Source organism: Phaethon lepturus, unplaced genomic scaffold (assembly GCF_000687285.1).
Source record: "Phaethon lepturus isolate BGI_N335 unplaced genomic scaffold, ASM68728v1 scaffold12139, whole genome shotgun sequence".
Taxonomy (NCBI): domain Eukaryota; kingdom Metazoa; phylum Chordata; class Aves; order Phaethontiformes; family Phaethontidae; genus Phaethon; species Phaethon lepturus.
In genome coordinates, this window is record NW_010561271.1 from 36,994 (window position 1) to 55,320 (window position 18,327).

The 18,327-nt window shown below is 39.4% G+C and overlaps 1 protein-coding gene across 2 annotated transcripts in view; it reads left to right on the top strand.

The window, feature by feature from the left end:
- The window catches only part of ARHGEF7 (Rho guanine nucleotide exchange factor (GEF) 7), a 70,438-nt gene that overhangs the window by 34,141 nt on the left and 17,970 nt on the right, over window positions 1-18,327 (top strand). For both annotated transcript variants that reach the window (XM_010293957.1, XM_010293958.1), the window contains exons 7-14: window positions 4,923-5,061; window positions 5,961-6,020; window positions 7,183-7,329; window positions 9,201-9,287; window positions 12,690-12,768; window positions 14,151-14,290; window positions 14,951-15,175; window positions 17,155-17,248. In XM_010293957.1, coding sequence (XP_010292259.1) covers window positions 4,923-5,061; window positions 5,961-6,020; window positions 7,183-7,329; window positions 9,201-9,287; window positions 12,690-12,768; window positions 14,151-14,290; window positions 14,951-15,175; window positions 17,155-17,248 — 971 coding nt within the window. The remainder of the gene's footprint in view (window positions 1-4,922; window positions 5,062-5,960; window positions 6,021-7,182; window positions 7,330-9,200; window positions 9,288-12,689; window positions 12,769-14,150; window positions 14,291-14,950; window positions 15,176-17,154; window positions 17,249-18,327) is intronic.

Here is an 18,327-nt window from a genome sequence, read left to right on the forward strand (position 1 = left end):
ATTGTGTTAGTGGATAGCTCAGCAAATGCCATTTATATAATGCATTTATATGCACCCAGCAGCATGGAGATGGCCCAAGTAATTAGGAATGGTTTGGGTTTATTTGCCTCTACAACCTGAAGGCAAAAATTACCATTGTTTAGAACAATATTAAATTGAATGGCCTGTGGTATTTGCTATGGGCATGGACTGTATATTGGGAGAAAAGAGAAGCTGCATAGATATGCATATGGATTGTGCTGCCTGAAATGGGTAACAATAGCAGATACTGTAAAAGGGAATAGTTGATGAAGTTAGGCAGCAGGGGCTGTGTGTCTGGCTAAAGCAAACAAAACACAAAGAATGAGTTTAAATGGTTACTTCCTGTGAGTTCCTGTAGCAAATGTCTCTTGCTTAAAATAAAATAGATTAAGATACTCATCAAGTACCAGAGATTCATACAATCTTTGGGTTGGAAGGGACCTTTAAAGGTCATCTAGTCCAACGCCCCTGCCATGAGCAGGGACATCTTCAACTAGATCAGGTTGCTCACAGCCCCGTCCAACCTGACCTGGAATGTTGCCAGGGATGGGGCATCTACCACCTCTCTGGGCAACCTGGGCCACCCTCGTTGTGAAAAATGTCTTCTTTATGTCTAGTCTAAATCTGCCCTATTTTAGTTTAAAACCATTACTCCTTGTCCTATCGCTATAGGCCCTGCTAAAAAGTCTGGCCCCATCTTTCCTACAAGCCCGCTTTAAGTACTGGAAGGCTGCAAGAAGGTCTCCCCAGAGCCTTCTCTTTTCCAGGCTGAACAACCTCAACTCTCTCAGCTTGTCCTCATAGGAGAGCTGTTCCATCCCTCTGACTGTTTTTGTGACCCCCCTCTGGACCTGCTCCAACAGGTCCATGTTTTTCCTGTGCTGAGGGCTCCAGAGCTGGATGCAGGACTCCAGCTGGGGTCTCACCAGCGTGGAACAGAGGGGCAGAATCACCTCCCTCGACCTGTTGGCCATGCTGCTTTGGGTGCAGCCCAGAAGACTGCTGGCCTTCTAGGCTGTGAGTGCACATTCCTAGCTCATGTCCAGCTTTTCATCCATCAGTAACCCCAAGTCCTTCTCAGCAGGGCTGCTCTCAATCCTTTCATCCCCCAGCCTGTCCTGATAACAGGGGTTGCCCCAAATCTGTATGCAGGACCTGGCACTTGACCTTGTTGAACCTCACGAGGTTCACATGGGCCCATTCCTCAAGCTTGTCCAGGTCCCTCTGGATGGCCTCCTGTCCCTCAGGCGTGTCAACTGTACCACTCAGCTTGGTGTCATCTGCAAACGTGCTGAGGGTGCACTCAATCACACTGTTGATGTAATTGATGAAGATATTACTGGTGCAACTACAGACTCATCACCAATCTCCATCTGGACACTGAGCTATTGACCACTGCCCTCTGGATGCAACCATACAACCAATTCCTCATCCACCCAACAGTCCACCCATCAAATCCATATCTCTCCAATTCAGAGAGAAGGATGTTGGGGGGGACCATGTCAAAGGCATTGCAGAAATCCAGATAGATGACATCAGTAGCTCTTCCCTTGTCCACTGATGTGGTCACTCCATCCTAGAAGGCCACTAGGTGGGTGAGGCAGGAGTTGGCCTTGGTGAAGCCATGCTGGCTGTCTCGAATCACCACCCTGTCCTCCATGTGCCTTAGCATAGCTTCTAGGAGGGTCTGTTCCATGATCTTCCCAGCACAGAAGTGAGACTGACAGGTTGGTACTTCCCAGGGTCCTCCTTGCTACCTTTTTTTAAAATGGGTGCAATGTTTCCCTTTTTCCAGTCACCAGGGACTTTACCTGACTGCCAGGACTTTTCCAATATCATGGAGAGTGTCTTGGCAACTACATCAGCCAATTCCCTCCGGACTCTGGGACGCATCTCATCAGATCCCATAGACTTGTGCATGTTCAGGTTCCTCAGGTGGTCTCAAACCTGATCTTCTCTTACGGTGGGAGAGAGTTTGCTCCTGCAGTCCCTGTCTTGCAGTCCATCTCCTCAAGAGGTGTAGTCTATGGTATGTAGTCTAGCTTTCCGGTGCTGACATGGTTGGGAGTGCTTACAGAGAGAATTAATGGATAAAGCAAGCAGCGGTGTACACATTATCAGTGCCATATACACAGCGAATTGAAATTTAAAGGGAAACTCTGTGCTGTATCTTCCTTTGTTCATCCCATCACCTTTCTGGAAACAGTTGCTTCCAACTGACTCAGGAGAGGATGTACCCCCACGCTGTAGGCATTTAGCTTAATGTTCCCGTGAATTAGCCTGAATCCTTGATGAACGCTGTAAAACTGTAACACTGTAAAACCAACATAAGTATGAGTTGGAAGACTTGGTCTTGCTTAGGGTGCCACCAGAATCAGTTGTCAAGTTCTGGAGTTGGTGTGATTTTATGCTGAGTAAGGTCTGTGACTAAGGAAGTGTAAGGTGAACTAGGTCTTCAGGCTCTAGGTATTCAGAGTTGGGCAGCTCTACTTCTTAAATTTAAGCTAGAAGAGGACTCAGATTTATCTGTGTTGCGTTGTTATACTTTTTCATACAAGGTACTGTAGGAGGTTTTTCAATGGGTTTTAATTTTGGCTAAAACTTGATTATGTTACAAGCTGATTATAGGAGGCCTGGAGTTGCTGATACATGTCACTTGAGAGGGATGTAGCAAGGTCTGCCTGGTGGAGCTGTGGGCATTCTCAAGGATGCCCAGCCATTCTCTTTGCATCTTTAAAACACAAAGCAGATGCTGGGAAATCCCCTCACCCGCTTTCTCACCTCTGCAGTCACACACAGCAGAAACTGTACAAATACATGCACTGAGGAGTGCCTGGGCCTGGTTACAGTGGGGGTGAAGTGTTCTGGAAGAGGTTGTATAAAGTTATGTCAGACCTGACAATTCAGAAATGGTGCTGGATATATTTAAGCAAGATAGTGTAGTAAATACCAATGAATTAATCTGAAGACAAGTAAACATGGGAGTAAATTGTGTGGAAAAGTACCTTCTCTTCTGTGAGCTTGGGGAAGCTTTAGCAGTTGGGAGGAGAGAGGTCCGGGTGGGATAGTGGGTAAAGCATTTATACTGGGATGGGAAAGTCGTGGTTCCCGTTCTTGTTCTGCTCTTTTCATCTGTTTGGACATATAATGTACAAATGACATCAATAAGCAGTGTCACTTGTTCTGAAATGGGAAGGAGTGTGTGTGAGAGTCTTGGGGGAGGTAGGGAGGTCTGTTTTGTCTTAATCTATGTAATGCATTTATATAGCATGACTCACTGATGATTGAGCATGTGTATTATGGCAGTGTCTTATCAGCGTTTTTCCCCTAGGGATATTAAGCAGGTCAGGTTGCTTTCACTTCTGCATGGAAACACTATGCCTTAGGTTTCGAGATCCTTGCCATTTTTGTTAACGTGGCCATATATTATAAGTGTTCCTCCTTTATTGCTGTTTGATTTTTGACACTGTTTTTACACTTACTAAAAGTACCGAATCTGGTACCTGGCTAAGGCTTCCTTTGAAAAATGAGACTATGCCAATAACCAAGGAGGGGAAGAAAATTTTTAAGTAGTAATTCTGACTGATGGGAGCATAATGCTTTTAATCAGTAGAAAGTAAAGGACTTTCAGTATATCTTAGAGTACAGTTGACATGACTGTCACATGAGAATAGTATATTTTGTTGTGGGTTTTTTGAAGAACTAGTTAATTTACTAAAACAAGGGCTCAAAACTGAGCAACCCCATCTGCAGACATCTAGAATGACACAGCTTGAATGTTAGAAGATGTTATCTTTTTAATAAGCAGCTTTCTGAATTTCCTTTGTTTAGATTTTTGTCTTTAGAATCCCATATTCTTCTGCAACTTACATTTTCTGAAGCCGGGAAATTGACTGAAATGCTGCCATACCTTCCTTTCCCCATGAAGAGGGCTCATTTTGTTCCTGGTCATTTAAACTGGAGAAAAGTTTGTCCTCCACCATAGTCCTCTGAAACCTATGCTTTATAAGGAAGCAGAAAATGTAGCTATTTTAACTTTCCTTGATAGCAAAGAGACTTGAAATACCCAGGATGTGCACTGCTTTTTCTAACTGAGTTAAGGTAAAAAGTTGAGGGGCTGGGCCAGTTCTTGGAAATGCTTCAAATACAAAAAACTACCTGGATAGGGAAGGTAGTAGCTCATGATATTTGGAGAGCATGGATTTCTTAGAGTAGCTTTACTGTCGAAACAAGTGTGTTCTGTAAGTACACCCTCAGTGAAACTCTTAACTCGTTTGAGAATAGATTGCATAGTAATTATTTTTACTATGGTCTACCATTTGTGTGGCTGTTGGTTAGATTGTCATTTTTGCAATAACACCTTGGGTGTCTGAGATGAGGTCACTAAACATGTAAGGGTGGGAGGAAAAAAGGTCCAGAAGACATTCTGTGTCTTCCCATTAGTGCTTGATACCTTAAAAATACCGATGCTTGATGAAGTATGAAACCATTGACCCATTTATGCTTGTGTATTACCTGTGTAAGCCACCTCTAAGGTCAGATGTCATTTTACTAGAATAAAGAGCTGAGTAATAAAACACAGTGCAAATGGCTTTATTGTGTAATTGTTGCTTTGATGGGGTAGCATTTAGGAACTGTCTTTGAGCATCGGTTGCCTAGAACAGTCGGTCTGTTGTTCCCTGATGGACCACAAATCTGCAAATGTCTTTGTTATTGTATTTTCTTTAATGCAGAAACTGATTGCAGCACCTGAGTTGTACTTGAATTACTTTTTGATTTATTTGGCCCTTTGTTTTATTGGCAAAATTCATTGTAGATGAAAGACTGAAGTGAAGAATCCAATGTAATTTTATTTGTCTTGGTAATTTGATCTTAATTTGCTTAACATCTTGTGTACACAGTGAGGAGCTAGGAGAATTCATGGAGATGAAAGGTGCCAACAGCCCTGGGATCCTTGTACTGACCACGGGCCTCAGCAAACCTTTTATGCGTCTGGATAAATACCCCACGTTACTCAAAGAACTTGAAAGGCACATGGAGGTATATCTTATCAGCATTTATGTTCCAGCTTAATGATGATTTGACAACAATTATTTTAAAGGTACATGTCAAACATGATGGGACCCAAAATTACGTTTCTTTGCTCTTCCATCAGCCTTCTAAAGTATGGGCTGCAATGGTTTGAAACTTAGTGCAGTAAAACTTCCTGTAGTAGCTAAACGTTTAAAGTAAAACTAGCCAGAGAAGCTAATGTTCACTCCTAGAATGGTTTTGCAAGGTCTTCAGATGACTTGACATTGAACGTGTCTTCTGCATACTACTTGAGACTACTTTATGTTGTAGGAGTGTTACTTCTCATCTTAGGACCTCAGCATGTTGAACATGTCACCAAAATAGTCCCTTTGGCTTCTACTGAACACTGTCCAAAAATGATCTTTCTAATACGGGAAGATGTTTGAGGAGCTACTGTTTCTGCCTTTGTATTTTATAAGTTAGATTTCTGGAGTGTGAAGGAGAGAGAGAAGTAGAAAGCGTATGGGTCTTTGTTTTGTCACACAGTTTGTTTTGTCAGTCAGTGACAGTGGAACATGGTAATCTGTAAGGAATCTAATTTGTGACAAAGTTAACATGCCAAATAAAAGTCTTTAAGATAAACACTTTCCTATTAAGATTTCAAAATCTCTTGTCCACTCGGTCTTGTAAAACTTTCTTGACTCTGTTTTAAGCATAAGTAGGAATGTTATAAGTGACTCTTCATTTTTACTACAAGCCACCAGTGTTTGATGTTAAGACTAAGAAGGCTGTGAAAAGAGAGCATATAGATCTCCAACTTCTATTTTACAGAGTTGCTTATTTGTTTTTAGTTAAGCCTCTAAAAATTTTTATTAATTTTTACTAGAATGAAAGTTTTTATTGTATGTTTTCTCCATTGTTTTTAGGATTATCATCCAGATCGTCCAGATATTCAAAAATCCATGACTGCCTTCAAAAATCTTTCTGTAAGAGTGATTAAAAAAATACATGATATATTTGAAGTAAAATGTTTTCTAATTTCATCTCCCTCTATGGCTTTAAAAAAGTGAAGCTTTTTTGTAAATGTTTGTATAAAATGCTTGAAATCTTGGAAATTGATTGTTTGTGGGCAGAGCTGGTAATTTGCTGGGGGGTTACAGCAAATAGGCTGTTGGTGTAAGAGCCGTGCAAGCATTCTGCACCTGTCTGCCCTCTCGCTCATGCTTTGTCTTCCTTTCCGCTAGCTCCAGCATAACTAGTATCCTGAAGAAGGACTTCTTGACAACAACTGAATGTATTTTCTGAGGTTTTTCTAAAGTGCATTCCTTCTAGGGGAATGACGTTGGAGTTGCAGGAAGGAGGATGAAGGGGAAGGTGCCAGTGATGTTCAGAAGATACGAAACTTCTAGTAGTAATTGGAGTAGGAAGCCTAATTTGAACAGATGAGCTGTCTGTTACTGTCTTTTAAAAACCAACTGCAGTAAGCGTATACTTAATGCAATCTCAGTTAGAATAGACGTAATGTTTTGTGTTTCCTGTTAGTGTGTGCTGGTGGTAACCTGGCACTTTCTGTCTTTTATCTTTTAAAGCAGAAATTTAGTGTTATCTGTGTTCAGAAGAGGTTTGGGGATCTCATTCTGTTGGGTGATTTACAAATAAGAGGAAACAATTCTTGTTGAGAAAAATAGAAATGAATGGGAGTACAGCTTGTAGAGCAGGCTGGAGACATTTACTAGAAATAGGAACATGAGGTTATACACACTCATAGTTTGTACAGTTGTCATGGCTCTTTTTAGTAAAGATGCTTTGTTGTATAGTCATGTGTATTCATGACAGCTGTGTTCTTTTCTGTTGAGCCTAGGCAGTTTTGGTTGGAAGTACAAAAATTTAAAATGTAAAGGAAGGAGAAATTTGAGAAAGAGCTATGACTATGAATTTGGCATGGTCGTTGAAGGCAGCGTATTGAAAGGAAAAGTAATAATACTGAAGTTAGCAAAACTAATTTTATAACAAGTATTGGTAATCGTCATCTAAATGAAAACGCTTCCAGTTAGGTACTGTCCTCTGTGTACTGCAAGCACAACTACCATTAACCAGCTTCAAATTGATAGAGTTGATAGAGGTGGTGTTTTTCCCTGTGTTTGTTAGGCACAATGTCAAGAAGTACGGAAACGGAAAGAACTTGAACTACAAATACTGACGGAAGCTATCCGTTGTTGGGAGGGAGAGGATATTAAAACACTTGGCAACGTGATATACATGTCCCAGGTCATGATTCAGTGTGCTGGAAGTGAGGTAATGTCTTTCTCATCTTTACTGTTGGTCTTTCTTTCTATTTTGAATAAAATTAATTCTAATCATTATGCACCAGCAATAAACAGAATGCTTCAGAGATACTAATCTAAATTTTTTCTAAAATTTTTCTCTACTGGTCTAAGGCTTTTATTACAAATCATGAAATAAATTTCCTTGAAGATGAATGGTCTCATCTGTAAAATTTACTGAAATGTAACCAAATACATCAGTTATAAACATCATAAGATGATTTTGCAGGACTATTTTCAAAGTGCATAATTAAACAGGATTTTCTATGTGTAGTTATGTTACAGGATCAATTTGCATAGCAGTTATTGCAGCATGTTTTAAATAACAAAAACTTTGGAGTTTTGTATTATAAGGTGTCTGAGGCATGCTTTTTCCTCGTTTTGGGCACTTAGCTCAAGTAGTAAATTTTGAAATACAAGCTTAAGAATCAAGTGGTTTTGGAGAAGCAGAATAAGAAGAGATACTGGAAAGTTGAAGGTGATACTGTGAAGTCTGGGGTGATTTTTTAAAAACAAACAAACAAAGCACACCAAAAAAGTTGTCCTGCCAGAAATAATGTTCAAATTAATCTTAAACGCAAGTGCTAAAAGAAAGGAAGTGTTATACAGATTACTGACATATTGTTACTGTAAGCTGTTCTGCTGTATAATCAATGAAGCTTTGAACTTGGTGAGGGCTTTTGAATTGCAACCTCATTCAGTCAGTTTCCTCCCTTAGAACAAAGATGTCCATGAATATGAAGAAAGACAAAAGGGTTTATGGAACTGAATATTTCAAAATTTGTCACCTGATTATTTTCCCTCAGATGTTGTTAGGTGTTAAAATAAATAACATTCAATAAAGCCGATAGTGCATCTTCTGCAGTCGAGTCTCTTCTTGTCTTGAAAACAAAACAAAACACCACCTCCACTCCCAACTCTCATCATGAGCTAAAATGTCAATTGTAATGGATTTCTAGAGGTTTCTGCATAGCATTAGAGTTTTTTGACTAGATATAGAACAGCTTCATTTCTGCAAAAGCAATTGGTTTTGGTTTTGTCTTTTTTAAAATATAGACACTTATACTGAAAAACAGATAGAAACATTATAACTTGGTAAGGACTTGTATTGTTTTGCAAAGATGCTTGAGATTGAGATGGTGGCTCTGTTAATGGATATATTTTTGTCATCAAAATTAAAACATTATACCTTGATGCTTCTCTCTTTCATTGTTTGTCTATAGCAGTAGATTAAGAGTAAACCTTCTCCTTCCACAACAATACCCCCAAAACAAAAAACAAAAGACAACTTCACAAGTGAAACCAGCAAATTAAAACCATAGTAAAGTAATGAGTATTTTCATTGCACATATAAGCATTATTACTTTTCTTTGATTTTCTCTTTCTGCTTTGGGGCATAATCCAAGATCATGCAAAAATCTGACCTCTCCAATTTGAGAGACCACGACCTTGATATTACTGTAACAACATCCATCTAAATTATGTTAAGAAATATATCCAATCTGTAATTTTGTTTTTGCTGAAATCGGCAAAACAGTTGTTACAATACTAAACAAAGTCAGTATTTCACCCAGGCTGTACAATTGCTGTTTTAAAATATTAGGCTTTACTCTCCAGGAAGAAGAATAGGCATGTGTTACTAGTATTTTTCAAATGGAAAATCAAATAATTCTGACTTTTTTTTTTTTTTTTAATTCTGTAGAGAGTTAATTTTGACAGGAACATGTGGAGTAATTATGGAGTTGTAACATTGATGGTAGTTTTTAAATAATATAAAACAGAAATAGGGGGGAGGGGGCTTGTGATGTTGTATTTACTTTTTCATTTTCTTTTTTTGGTAAGGAAAAGAATGAAAGGTATCTTCTTCTCTTCCCTAACATTTTGCTAATGTTGTCTGCCAGCCCGAGAATGAGTGGGTTTATCTATCAGGTAAAGTAATACATGTACATATGTGTATAAATGCAGGGGGGGGGGGATTTTTTCTAAATGGATATTTCATAGAAAATTTGGAAGGTTTACTAAGCTTCTGCATTTATAAAGATAAAAGGTAATTTCTGCAATAAGAACTGGTCATCTGTTTTATAAAATTCTGGACTAGAAGCCTGGGTATGATTTTTGTAGCTGTGACTATCAGTAAGATTTTTTTTATCTTTTCATTAGTAGCTAATGAGAAGAAGTATCAGTAACTTTTCAGATCTACATAGGAAGATGATGCTGTTGTGCAGGCAGGTTTGTTGGTGCTCTTCCAACTGCTGCTCAAGTCTTACCAAAATTACGTGGCACTCCTAAGCTTGCGTTGGGGTGAATTAAGCTCTGCTATCATCTGTTTCTTTAGATGTGTCTACATTAGTGTTTTATTTTTGAATCAGCAGAGCACTTTTGAAATTATTCTTCTAGTTTTCCCTGTTTACTGATATTTAAGTCACAGTATAGAAGTACTCTCAGGGCTCCCAGACTGGACTCCCTCTGGGTGAAACTGAACTGGGAGGTGTACTCTGAACTACAACTACTGGAGCAGATCAAGTACATGGAGTGGCCTCCAGTCCATGGCCCCAGCCTAGAGCTAGCCCATGTAACACCACCCAAAATGCATATAATGTGGCCTTCAGGTCCTTAGCACCAGATGTTTCACTTCACAAACCCCCTACTTGCTGCTGGTAGACATGGTCTTTGAGCTCTCTACCAAGTTTCCCAGCTGAATACTTCTTGCCTGTTTCCCCACTAAAGAAATAGAGCAGCTCTGCTGTAGTGCAGGAGGGCCAGTAACAATTGGGTGGCTCCCCTGTAGCTCGAGGACACATTTCACAGAAGCACCTGCATACCGGGTGTGTAGTTTCAAAGGCTCTGGAGAGGTGAAGTTAAAGCAAATGCACAGTCAGTGACTTTCTGAAATCTTTAACACTACTTGAACATTTATGTGTGGTTTCCAGACATCACAGTAAAATACCAAAAGTTCTAAAAGGAACCAGAGATTTCACCTGCTGTAACTACTTCTGTAAATCAGGCTCTTGGGCAGTTTCTTTCTCCTGAGCAGTGGTTCGTCTTCCATGAAGCAATGCTGAAGAGTAGTCACTGGGGTTCCTGTGTGGTAGGCTATGTCCAGTCACAGACTGTGTGACTTCAAGAGCAATTAAATTACAAAATTCTGTTTGGATTCATATCTTGCCTACCATTGGTAGTAGCTGGGTTTGTCTGAGACTGTGTTGCATTAGGTGGTTCAAACGCATAATCAAGTTTCTCTTAGATTTGTGCTGCTCTGCAGAATTTTTGACCAGGGCTTTATCCCAACATGGATGGGAAAAAGATATTAGAAAAAGCAGGTGAGCTCTATCTCAAGTGGCACATCCAGAATTCCTGACAAAGGCAGATTCTTGTGTACTGGTTACGGAGGCAACTGACTGGAAATTCAGTGTGTTAACAAACTATATAATTAAACAATGAATCTGTCAGGCTTAATTTTGCTCTCCTATTGTACATCACTTATATTTCTTCTTCCTTTTTCCCTCCTTGTCCCCCAAGTGCACAGCATTGTTCAGTAAATAAGTAATTTTCCATGCATTCATCTTCAGTTTCTGCAATGGCTGTGGCCCTAGCTGTCCAACCCTCTGTTGAATGCAAAACTCTGAATTGCCTCATAACCTCTCACATGATTTTCCCAACACTGAGAACTTCTCAAACATTGAAGACTACATATTTACAACAAGGCAAAATTATTTCATCACTGTTTGTCTGTGTCTGGATTCTGTTATGTGGGCCACCTGGACTTTTCTTCTGGGGTTCTTGTCTCAGAACAGGGATGGATACAGGCAGAAAATGATGCAGCTCCCTCAGTCATTTCCAGGGAAACAATGCCACTGGAGGCAGCATCCTACACTACGCCCTCCCTGTGTTTCTGAATATTCCCGTTATCAGCAGGCTTGAGAGATTCTGGTTAATAATGCTGGTATCTGGTACATGAGGTAATTGGGACAACTTTTAGCAGTGGTAAACGGAAGTCACAAGGGGCACAAACCATACTTTACCAGATGGCTTAACAGTGTTGTTGAAAGAAAGGGAATATAAATGATTCATGATTCAGTTCCATTTTCTCTGTGTTTTGCGGAGTTAGCACTTTTTCTCTGCATGTGGCTCAGGTGATCTTTGTTCTGTCACTTTTCCTCGGTGTATCCCTGTATTCCCTCTTCACTTACGTCAGCAGCTCTTGCACCTCTCTTTCAGTGGGCTGTATGCTGTGTTATTCACGAACCAGCAAACACAGAAAAACAGAAGAGAGAATTTTAGGCTGCGTTGTAGTGCATGACGCCACCATGTTTCCTTCAGTGTGGAAGCTGTTGCAAAAAACCTCTTCCTTTCTCTTCGGCATTTTGGGCTTGAGCATGCTCTATGCATACAGAATATCAAGTGATTTGTAGTTTCCAAGTTTCTAAGAAACCTTTGTCCATTCTGCAGTCTTTGGGGGGGGGGGAAGGGTTAGCTTTTCCCCTCCATTGGAGCCAAAGTTCCACAGTACGTAGTATTTGCACTTTTGCCAGCATGTGCTGAATAGTGTTTCTGTGCAGGAGGACAGAGAATCTGTCTTAAAGCACTTTAACAATAAAGTTGCATTTTTGGGAAACTCTTTCATCCTGACAACATTCAGCCTTATTTATTCTCTGTGTTTCTAAGAAAAAAGGTCAGAAAGTTACCCTAAACTGACTTTTTTCAGCTTGACTTGGTTTAAAATGAAAGTTACTTTCTGCAAAATTAATATATTCTTCTGAAACTTTACAAATCTAAAGGTGTTTTTACTGCCTTTGTTTTCTTTCCCCAAATATTTCTGTGAGTGAATTTAGTAGTGGGGTTATTAGAGACGTAAATCTTCAGTAAATAGTTGATGCATTTGTTTAGTGAAATCTTCCTTTCTAAATCTACTTGTACCACAGACCTTATTTTGAGAGCTAACCAAACAGTTTGCAAGCAAGTGTGCTTGAAGAGGAGTCATCGTTGCCTCTAATCATGTAATATTGATGACCCTGAAGGTCTTGGTTCCAAGAACCTGAGGCTATGAGGAGTGGCCACTATTACATTTGTATGGATTTCATAGCCTGCATAGGTATCAAATAGATTGATTGAAGTTACAGGTGCCATTTGCAGAAGTTGGACATAATAAAATCTTCCATTATGAGGTATTTGTGTGGATTTTTAGATGTTTTTAAACCCATTGGTGTTTGTATGTTTCCCAATTTACTGTGTATGTCTTTGTTCAGGGCTTTAAGTTTATATATTCTTTACTTGGTAATGTTTTTTGTGTGTTTTGGATTTAACTTCAGTGTTACTGCTTTTTTTTTTAAGGGAAAACTGCCAATGACAGGGATGACTATCACAAAACTAGAAGACAGTGAAAACCATAAAAATGCATTTGAAATATCAGGTATTAACAATAAATATATTTAGTTACTACTTATTCCAGGATATGCTATTTCAAAGATCAAATGTTCTATCTGAACAGAGGGAAAAACTTTTTCATTGTGGAGGTGACTGAGCACTAGCACAGGTTGCCTGGAGAGATCTCCATCCTTGGAGACACTCAAAAGCTGTCTGGCCATGGTCCTGGGCAGCTGGCTATAGGTGTCTGTGCTTGAGCAGCTGGGTGGATGACCTACAGAGGTCCCTTCCAGCCTGGAACATACTGTGATTATACAAATCTTGAAAGGCAGGTACCCAGAGACTCACTTGAAAGCTGCTTTTTACTGCTTGTCTTAAGCAGTTAACAAACTGTCTTTGAATGGGATTCATCCCCAAATTTCTGTATTTTATGGAGGCAGTAGCCTTGCACAAGGTCCTTTATGGTGAAGCAGTTCAAAGTATGCTACTCACTGGAAGAAAAGAAGCTCCAGAGACTCTGGAAGAGCTTTAAGAGCTTCCTTCTAGAAATGGTCCACCTCTTCCTGAGAGACCTTTAGCCTCTCTGATAATGGTGGTTGCCGTTGTGTTTACTTTGGGTAATTTCTGTCTGTTAAAGTCATTTGTTTCAGCATGTACTTTATTTTCTTGGGGGATTTAAAGGACAGTGGGAGCAGGGCCCACGTGGTGGGACTTAATGCTTTCATTCATTTCCTGGATCAATCCTGCCTCCAAGCATGTTGCATTTAAGTAAAGTAATTTTGACCCTCTGAAGTGGCAAGGCAGTATCACACATGAGTGCTATGAGGCAGAGGGAAAGAGCTGTGGTGCATGTTCTTCTGAGATAATAGCTGTGAAGCTGCCATCAGATGAGGAATGTGATGGCTTAAAATTGAGTTAACTGCAGAAGTTAAAATTATCTGCACTTAAGATTGCTTTCCCAAGTGACTTTTGCCTCAGCTTTAGCACTAGATTCAGACCAACTTTATGCCTTTTTCTGAGAGAAGATCAGTGAACTGTAATAACTTTTCCTGTATTGTAGCTCCTAGACTCAAGAATTACATTTTAGGCTATATGCAGGCTTTCCTGGGGAAGATGGAGAAGCGTAAGGCTACTAGATGAGCCTGTCTCCTACATCTGTTTCTTATCATTAAAGGTTGTGTTTAATTAATTATTAGTGGTGGGGAAAAAAGTAGAACTCCTATGCCTGGCACAGGAACACATACATGACAGGAATGTCTGTTACAACATGGAAAAGTGAGATGCTGTTGTACTGAAAATAAAGGTTAGAATTTTTTCTTAGTACTTAGGGGATACAATACTTTAGGAAATTAATGTCTTTATAATCATGTCAGATTGACTAAGTTGTTTTTCTGTGGTTTCCTACATCATCTGTTTTCTGTCACCTAGGAAATATGATTGAAAGGATACTAGTGTCTTGTAACAACCAACAAGATTTGCATGAATGGGTGGATCATCTGCAGAAGCAAACCAAAGTCACAACTGTTGGGAATCCCAGCATTAAACCTCACTCTGTGCCATCTCACACGGTAGGAAATAGCTTCTGAATTGAAGTGAATAAGCAGTGTATGCAGAACTAGGTTGTCTGGCAATTTATACCACTGTGTAAAACACTTTTCTTAGCCATTGGTAACAAGAACTGAATGTTATGACTGTAGTTTAATGGATCAAGAGATCATTCTGTTTTTAATTGTGTGAACAAAGAATAAAATGCTTAGATCTTGGTGTAGTAGTTCCACAGGGTAAAAGAAAATACATTATCATTATGTTTTCTATTTTGACAAAGTAATATGTCACCATCTTTTAAGTATCCTTTGAATGGTAGGTTTTAATTGGCAATGTACTTGACAGGCTGTGGGGAAACAATTTCCTTAAGTACCTACTTTTAGGTTCTGCATTTGAGTTACTGGATATGAATGGATCTAAATTTAGTTCCGTCCTTAGTGGTGAGAGAAGTTGGAGCAGGGCTGCTCATAGCTGTTCTTTTTTTAGTGTGTGTTCTGTCTGGTAGACAAAAAAAATTTCTTTAAGCTCCACTTTTCCAAATAATAATTCAGTGTCAAAAATTTTCAAAGGCCAGCTGTGATAAACAGAAGCACTAACTAGATAGCAAGTGACAATCCTTGATGATACCATGTCTTTATTACGATAATATGCTTTCCTTCCCATCACCTTTGTGTCTTTGACAGCTTCCTTCCCATCCAGTAACACCCTCCAGCAAGCATTCAGACAGCAAGCCAATACCACTGACTCCTGCATACCACACTCTCCCTCATCCATCACATCATGGGACTCCACATACCACGATAAACTGGGGACCTCTGGAACCTCCGAAAACCCCCAAGCCTTGGAGTCTGAGCTGCTTACGGCCCGCGCCTCCATTACGGCCTTCAGCAGCTCTTTGTTATAAAGAGGTGAGGTGCAGCAACAAAGAAACATGACTGTGTAGCAGGCCTACAGTTGGAAATTTAACTTTTTTTTTGCACACCACCATTTTACAGTTTTGTGCATGTTTTTATATAAAGATAATTTAACAGCCAATGCTGAATCAATGGTAATGGACTAGTGAATGCTGTTTATTTCAAGTAGGGATTTAGTCTTGCAGCTCAGAAAATATTAAGACTTGTTAGGAGAGGCTTCCTCTGCCTCCCCCAGGTGCTTCACAAATTTCTACTTTTTATCCAGTTAATAAAGAAGATTTTTTAAATTATTATTCTTATTTTTTTCAAACTAGCAATTCCTTTGTTATATTGATCATCCAAGCTTATTGCCAAAGTAAGTTACATGCTAAGCACTCTGCAAAGGATCTAGGGTAAGGGATCTTACAGTGCTTCAAAGTGCTGTATCAAATAATTCTAAACAGCTGTGGTGGTATAATTGACTCTTGATTCCTTAGTATTTGCCACTGTTACTAGGTAACAATAGCATATTTTAAAAAAGGTAACTGTCAAAATGTATGTAATCTTTTCATATTAGAAAGAATCTGATGGCTAATGTTACTATTAACAAAGAAAAGTAGATTTTAAGATGCTGTTGTAGTTCTTAATTAGCATATAGTATGAAACAGGAATCTGTTCCAAGAGAAATAAAATGTGGTAGTTTTAACCACAGAGAGATGGTGACAGTAGGTTAATTTGGTCCTGCCACTACGTTTTGTGTGGTTTTGTAAATAGAAAATGTTAGATTTCTGTTGGAAGTCTGCATGTATGTAAGGAGGAGAATATTGGATGCTCTGTGGCTTGGTGTTATCTCCTGTTTCAGTATCTTTGTTATGTGTTCTCGTGGTAGTAATTTAGTGTGAAGCAACAGGACCCAGAAAGAATCGTGCAGTTATGCCTAGGAACATGTTATTCTGCAAGCATGAGATGTTGACAGAAATATTTTATTTGTAGATGTGTAAATTGCAGTTTCTTACCAACTGTACACAAAACACGGTGCCCCAGTGTGGCCTGGCTGTGGGGTGTTTTTTTTTTTGGTAGTGGCTCTGTGTATGTGACTTTTTTTTTTCTATTCATTTATAAATCCCCTAAACAACAGGGAAAAAGTGATGGGTGATCTGCAGTTGAAAGGTTAGTATTTAGGCTTAGTTGCTACAAGAGGTTCTTCTGTTTGGCTGTACTATATGCTCACTTTGTAACTTAAATTAAATTACCTTCATGTTTTCATGTTTAGGGCACTAAACTCTCCAATGTGGTAAAGTTTCAATCATCTTTAGTGTTTAGCGTACAATGATGTTCAAAACCTGTCTTCATCTTCTTTGGTCTGTCCTGCTCATTCACCTTTTTACTTTCTTGTCTGTATTTTTGTAGAGGATGTCTTATATCCTTAAGGTAAGGGGTAGACCAGTATATTCCTTTTGTTCCTGTAACCTAGCATTTTTCCTGTAAATTAGCATGATCACATTTTGAGCAGAAACGCTGTGTTTGTTGCTGTATTTTTTTGCTATAGAGCTTTGTAAGAACAGACCTAAGTATTTACAAATTCTGGCTTTGAATATACTACCTGCCAAGCTTCCTTGTTAGGTCCTCTTTTACCTGCTTCGAAGTAGAGAAGTGAAATGGATTGTTTCTTCATAAGCTAAGGAAAAAAACCCTCTGTGTTAATGTGTGCCTGCCTCTTCCCAAACAGCCTGCATGCTTTTGCAGCAGCTTTTCTGTATATTTCTGTTAAATAGAACAGATAAAGTATCTGACTTTGTGTCTAGTTGGAGGAAGGGTAGAGAGGAAATCCGCCAGTTCAGGCAACTTGGATGTGCCAAAAAGTATTAGTAAACTGAATTTTGGTGCTGTTAAAAGATTTTTAGTTAGTAACTCCTGTATACATCTGAGAAGTTAAACTTCTTAAATATCATAGAGACGTTCTATTCTCTTTTATTTTTACTTTCCCTGCACAGGATCTCAGTAAAAGCCCTAAAACCATGAAAAAGCTGCTTCCCAAACGCAAGCCAGAACGGAAGCCATCAGACGAAGAGTTTGCACTGAGAAAAAGTAAGAGAGACTTGAATAAATGTCTGCATAATACAAAGGCTGGAATTACATCAATTTAAATTCTGTGAAAGTTAGACGTACAGTGTAAGCAAGTCATCTGGTTTCCTTTCTCCTGTCAGGGGAGAGGGGGTAGGTATCTCCAGAGGATGGTTTGTTTTAGTCATCCTAAGTGCTTATGTCATGATGGGATTAGTTGCTTTCTAGACCCTACTGACTACAGTGAATGTATGCTTGTGAAGAGCCTATCTCTATCTGTTCGCTACAGGGGGAAGTAAGGTTGACTATAGAGGCATGTAAACTTCAGTAAGGTAAACCTGTCTTTTAACACTGTAAACAACAATTTGAAGGTACTGTCTCACTTCTGCAGAATACTTGGTAGCTATGTTCTTAATCCTGGTAGGAGCTTCTGCTGAGATGAGTGTTGGAAGTTGGGTATTGCTACTGGTTCAAGGACCAGTTGCTTCCGTGGTCACTGTTTCTAAGATCCAACAGTCTGCTCTAATCTCCTAAAAATAAGGTCATTTGCTAGTGTCTGTGTCTGAATAAATTGCAGAACTTCAAACTGCTTGAAGTCTGAAAAACGAGGCTGAACTGAGAGAGGTTGATGAATGAAGGTCCTTCTGAGTGTGCTATGAAATTCATATGGCAAAGGTTAAAGTAGTGAATAGAACGATCCTGTGTTCATAGATGTGCAAGTGGACGTTTCAGTTGAGGATGTTTTATCCTTACAGGAAGGTATCTGTTTAGGAAAAATGGAACTACTGCAATACAGTGTAATTTCAGACGTCGGAGGATGGAGATTCAGTAGTTGTAATGACAACAGTAAAGATACCAACTTGCAGATTTAGAAATTACTGAAGAACACAGAGGAGATAGATAAGAGTTCTTTTTTGGGGTAAGGAAGGGCTCTGTAGCTTGCAAATTACTCCTAATTAAATTAACACCTTTCAGTATTTTGTATGTAGGAGAGAACTTTCAAAAGGGATTTTTGGTGGCTTTAAGTCAGTGTTACTTACAGAAATACTTACTGATTCTTGGTATTAATCTTCCCCCCCCCCCCCCCCCCCCCCCCCTCTTCT